This window comes from Tigriopus californicus, chromosome 7, assembly GCF_007210705.1.
Source record: "Tigriopus californicus strain San Diego chromosome 7, Tcal_SD_v2.1, whole genome shotgun sequence".
Classification (NCBI taxonomy): Eukaryota; Metazoa; Arthropoda; class Copepoda; order Harpacticoida; family Harpacticidae; genus Tigriopus; species Tigriopus californicus.
Genome location: NC_081446.1, coordinates 10,300,666 through 10,306,262, shown reverse-complemented (window position 1 = coordinate 10,306,262; position 5,597 = coordinate 10,300,666). Strand labels below are relative to the sequence as shown.

The 5,597-nt window shown below is 45.0% G+C and overlaps 2 protein-coding genes across 3 annotated transcripts; one reads left to right on the top strand and one right to left on the bottom strand.

The window, feature by feature from the left end:
- On the top strand, nucleotides 1-3,345 carry LOC131883499 (uncharacterized). 2 transcript variants are annotated; one of them, XM_059230982.1, is made up of 6 exons: nucleotides 1-129; nucleotides 596-956; nucleotides 1,255-1,347; nucleotides 1,416-1,502; nucleotides 1,604-1,842; nucleotides 1,900-3,345. In XM_059230982.1, the coding sequence occupies exons 2-6, from the start codon at nucleotides 733-735 to the stop codon at nucleotides 3,027-3,029; spliced, it is 1,773 nt and encodes a 590-aa protein (XP_059086965.1). In that variant the 5' UTR covers nucleotides 1-129; nucleotides 596-732; the 3' UTR covers nucleotides 3,030-3,345. The 2 variants fall into 2 exon arrangements, with proteins under 2 accessions (XP_059086965.1, XP_059086966.1); XM_059230983.1 differs by lacking the exon at nucleotides 1,416-1,502.
- Nucleotides 2,961-5,591, bottom strand: LOC131883501 (uncharacterized). The gene is made up of 4 exons (XM_059230984.1): nucleotides 5,442-5,591; nucleotides 5,003-5,236; nucleotides 4,505-4,941; nucleotides 2,961-3,222 (listed from the first exon to the last, which is right to left on the bottom strand). Exons 2-4 carry the CDS (start codon nucleotides 5,069-5,071, stop codon nucleotides 3,042-3,044), a joined length of 687 nt encoding a protein of 228 aa, XP_059086967.1. The 5' UTR covers nucleotides 5,072-5,236; nucleotides 5,442-5,591; the 3' UTR covers nucleotides 2,961-3,041.
- Between the last annotated feature and the right edge of the window lie 6 nt (nucleotides 5,592-5,597).

Here is a 5,597-nt window from a genome sequence, read left to right as displayed (position 1 = left end):
CTCCGGCAAAAACCTTGAGCGGAAATAATGAGTTGAAGTCCCAGAGTTGCTCCCCCGATCGGTTGGCTCAAGTCACATGTCAATAATCTTCCGACCCGTGGTTTCAAGACGCTGTCTAGAAGGTTCACGGTAAGCCTAGACCTCGGGATTTAACCCAGCATTATATACTATAATATAAATTAGTTTGTCCATTTTAGTATCTGTTAGGGGTCCCTTTTCATGGTAGCTCGCTACCGTCGTACCCAATCTTTAAATCTTAAATCATTTGTCTCTATATTTTGACGCATTCGCATTCTTAACGTTCGGTCCGCATTCGACGAGCAGAATCCTGTGACTACGGGCCACCCATGTCCCAGACCTTTTCTTGGCCATTGAGCTGAACTTCCATCAAGCCCATCCCATCCCATGGAAGAAGCTTTTCTTTCCATGAATGCTGGGGCCAACCAAGACTTGATCAAACCTCTACGAGGATGATCTCGGGATCAGTTTGATCCTCTGCTGGATTCCTCCCAGGGGGCCTATGTCGATTTTAATCAGTCGAGCCTTTTTTCTTCTTAGATTTGGTGGATTGATTTGGTATTTGGTTGATTTTTAGCGCATGATCTTGATGGACCCTCCCTCCCTAGCATTCTAGCTAGTATTCTGGTATTCTGGTCTTTGGGGTTCGAAGATGAGCCAGCCTCAATCTCCCACGGGTGTCTGTCCGGTGACGTGGGAGTGACCTGCTCAGTCATGTTGAGTCGCTTGGCCCGTTGGACCGAGCGATTGCGGCCGCAGCCTAGCCCGCCATCTAAGACCTGGCTAAGTCGGTTGAGCTCGGGCCAAGCGGGGTCGGGCCAGTCCCGCGGTCAATCCAGCATGTGCCCTGCCACGCGTCGGCCGGGGGTCTGGCTTCGATACACCCTTCTGGGGTTTGGCGTGTTGGGTGTGACCTTTTGGACTGTCCGATATTTCAGGTGAGCCCGCCAGTCGATGATGACCTCTGGCCCAATGAACCTTGACCATGACCACCACTCCCGTACTCAGATTCTTGTGTAATTATTGTTAAAAAAAACTATCCATTCCTTCCTGCTCAAATATCGGCAAACTTTTTCTCGCCTAAATTCCTCTTGAAGAACATTATTAACGTTATTTTTTACCACTTAGTGGGTGGTCTTATTCTTATAAAGTAAACCTAAGTTTCAAAATTAGAGTGACAACTAATTGGTGACAAAAACCAAAGTCCTACTGACCCTTTGACTTGGTTCGTTTCAGGTCTGGTCTCGACAGTCCCAGTGACGGCCTCAAATTGAGTCTGATTGCGGCTTTCACGGCGGGTTTAGGCTTTCTCGGCCATCGATACATTCAGTAAGTTCGATTTGAGATTGGGCCTGGCCGATCGTTCAGCCCGGCTTGAGCCCCCTCCTTGTTTTCAGGCTGCGGTTGCACCCCATCGGGCCCAACGGCTTGGCCTTGGGCCGAAACTTCAATTTGCCCGCGCCCATTATAACGCATACCCCCAGGTCTCGATTTATCTTTTTCCTTTTGGCGCAATTTGTGACAGTTATGGGGACCTATTTATTCGTTTTACTCGTCGGATGAGTGACAATAATTTTCTTTACAGAGTGGCTTATTGTCAAACGGAGGAGGAATCCGCTCGGAGTACATTCGATCGGCATCTGAGTGACACGCATAAGAAAATGCAAATGGCCAAGGAGGACGCGAGGATCAAGATCGAAGAGATGCGTGAAGACGCTTCGGAAATCTTAACCATGAAAACTGAGGAGTTGTGGTCGCGGTTGCGTGAGCGCTATGTGACCCAAGCATTGGAAGAGGCCTTTGATTTCGTGACCAACATCATTGGTAAGTCTTTGTACCCGAGATAGCTTCCAGTAGTTGATTCCACTCTCCCAATTTCAGACAATCTTCGCGATTTTGGTGAGATCGACAAAGAAGAGTTTGATTCACCCCTGTTCGTGCTCCTGGCCTTGATCAAAACTGTGCAAGACGACCTGGATCAAGCTTGGATCGAGTCTCTTCCCAAGAAGTCGCAAATCGATTGGGACACTTTCGAACTTCATCGTCGAGTCAGTGGACACGCCCTGAGCGTTTACGATGCTTCAGATGAAGAAGATCCCACCGAACAGGCCAAACTCCTGGATATCCCGAATGACACGGATATTGTGTACACGTATTTCAAGGACAATGGCGACCACGTGCCCAAGTTCATTTTGTTTTTGGATCACGAAATCGGATCGCTCATCTTGTCCATACGAGGCACTCATAGCTTGACTGACGTGATCATCGACTTGATCTGCGACGACGAAGAATTCCTTGATGGCCACGCCCATCGTGGAATCATGCGCGGCTCCTGCAAAGTGCTTAACGAGGTCAAGGACATTCTCCATCAGACCTTACTCAAGTATCCCCGATATCGTCTCATTCTGACGGGGCATTCCTTGGGAGCGGGCACGGCGGAGTTGCTGACCATGGTCATTTTGAAAGAGAAGGAGAAGTATGTGCCCAAGGAGACCGAGATCCAATGTGTGGCCATTGCTCCACCCCCAGTGTACCGCACAGACAGTCAAGTTCCCAAGGATATGAAAGACGCCATCAACATCTATATCAATAATCAGGATTGTGTGCCCCGCATGTGCCTGGGCTCAATTGCCAAGTTGTTGGCCATGGTCAGAGCTGTGGATAAGCTAAATATAGAGAAGAGAGACCAATTCAAGGTTTTCATCGGCTACGACGATGACGAGACCAAACAGAACTTTGCCAGGATCCAATCCGTGATTCAAGAGATCAAACAAGATCGATTTCCCTTTCTGGAACATCCGGGCATTATTAACTATCTGTATAAATTGAAACCCGTCGAGGGTGAGGGAGATGACCTGTCTGATAAAATGTGCGTGGTCAATCAGGACTCTGCGAGTTTCACTCGCGAACTCATTATTTTGGAACGTATGATTTTGGATCACTTGAAGCCATATTACATCAAAGCCTTTGACAAATGTGGGATAGACACACGAAAAGGAAAGTCGGGCTGAAGGCCATTCATTTTAGAGTGGATATTCCGCTTTGCGGACGTGTACATTGGTCATCCCGTCGGCGAATCCGGCTTCCGAATGGATGGAAACTTCTTTTCCGTTGGGACGCGGTCCTTGATCTTTGATTCCAAAGCTCCAATTTCCGTTCTCGTAGAATCCAAAAAGCAAACAGTCGTGTTCATAAAGGTAATATCTGAAATGAAAAACGAGACAACAATTGTGCCATACTCGTTTGTCAACTTTACCATTTGATTTATGTTCAATGTGCTCATGAACTGAAAGCAGTAATAAATGCTACGAAGCGTGAGAATTTTCATTTGAAAGATGGCTGCTCTTTCGAATATTAGACTTTTTTCCCATCCCTATCCCTTTTTTTTATTCTGGCTCATTCATAGAAAAAACGTGATCTTATTTTTGGCCATGTCACTTCCAATCATTCATGAATCCTACCAGATCAAAGTTGTTGGAAATGATAGAAATTTAGACCATTTTAGCCTCTACATTTCGGCCTTAGGTGCGCAACATTTCAAGCTCACGAAAGTTCCTTATTTCAGACTGATTGTTACAAAGAAAGTCACTAAAAAGATCACTAGCACTAGCAGCTATTCACAAAATAAAAAGATGAAGTTGGCCATGATAAATAATTCGCTTACACGTATCGTAATAAAAAGAACCAGAATTGCACCCCTGCACATGTTTCGAATCCAAATTAAAATTGCCATTCTGAATTGAGCCAAGAATGAACAGCCATGTGTTTCTATTCTAACTACGTTTTGGGAGCTTATATGGAGAATTAGAAATAAATGTGTTGTAACAGAAACGAGCCCTTTTTCTAATTGATATATGTCGCGAAAAATGCAACTGGATACGAGAATTGTCAAGTCTTACACAAGAATTAACATTTTTAAAGTGAGTGAAGTTGAGACCTACCGCTGGTCACTACAATTACGTGTTTCAACTTTCAGCAGCAACTAGATTAAAAGTGATGTCCTCTCAAAATGCAGCGGATAACTGGTCACATAATTTTTGTAATCAATTAAAATCAATTATCAGAAGAGGACTATGCCTTGTTATGTTCTGCACTTTGAGGGGGGGCATCACTTTTGATTCAGTTGTTCAATCGAGATAGAAGTTAAAACATATGGTCCTTGCAAGCTCGGATCTGTCTCATTTCAAGACGAACGCAATGCGTTGACTGGATTCCGCATAGTTCATTTTCGACATTAATATCCATTTTCTAGTGGTTTATGCTTGGACTGAAGGAATGAATATCTTGAGAAAGCTAAAAGGAGCAAATGAATTAACGTACGAGATCTAGCTGGCAATCCTGCTCTGACGTCCTTTTTCACTTCGCAACTTACAATAAACATCCACCACAAGAACCAGATAAAATAGACAAGCAATCTGTCTCTCTCTCTCTCTCCCTCTTTGGGCTCTTTGACATATCAGCATGCCAAGAAATGATGAGCTCATACTTAGCTTTTCCTTGACTCATTTTGAGCTCATCTCGGTAGTAGTTCTTCATCTTCTCGCTCGTTCTCACATTTAAGCAGGTGGCGGTGTTGCCTTGAGGTGTCTGAAGTTGAGTGTCTGAATGTGGCTGCTCTTTCTCATCCATATTCAGCCTCTCCTCGAAATCGTCCTCAAAGGCAGACAACAACTCAGCGGAGGCTAACGATGATTGAGGTTGGGGACTTCCACGATCTTCTCGCTGCTCTGGATGGCAGTGATGAGGATGGGGAGAGATCCCCTCTGGTGAAAGGCGGAATTTGATGTTGGGCTTAAAGCCCTTTCGATTGAGTAAGTCGATGATTCGTTCACAATAGATGAGATTTTCCACCATGGATTCCTGCCAAAGAATCTCTTGCTCCAATAAGGACAGGGTCGTGGAACCGCCAATCCCTTTGCGAAGCTAGAAATGGAATTATTTGATGGATCATTCAAAACTTCTTCCTTTGACAAGTAAAGCTTACTTTGCCGTGTAAGATGACCTGGTTGATGAGAACGATCCAATTCTTATGAATGGTCGTGTCGTCCAACATGAAGATTTCAGCTCCAAAGTTCAACCTCTGAGTGGTAAAAAACAATCCTGGCGAATTGGGCAGTTCCAGGAACAAGTTCTTATCCTCGGTATAGGGTAGGTAGATGATCCTTCTCTGATCCAAAATGCCCTCCAAATGAGGGTTCCGATCCGTAATCACAGGAACCTGAAGAGTGGGTACTTGTTCCATCTTTATCATTTTCTCCCTCATTAAGTATTTCCCTTTGTTCCCGCACAACTGGGAACACTAAGGCCAAACCAAATCCATTCATCCCGGTTACGTAAAAGAAAACGGAACAATACCTATGTGTTCTCTTTACCCTAAAAGATATTCTCTTTGAACTTCTAAAAAGAGGCTCTCCTAGTCGTACCTTGGATCCAGGCACGACCCCTATGTGAATAACAAGCTCAGGGTCCAGTTTGATCTCGTAAACTTCGCATAGCGAGTTCCGAGAAGTTTTTCGCCGTTTCAGATCTGAACGTCCATCGCGATAAGTCGTCTCTGCGGGCGAATTCCACACGGGATC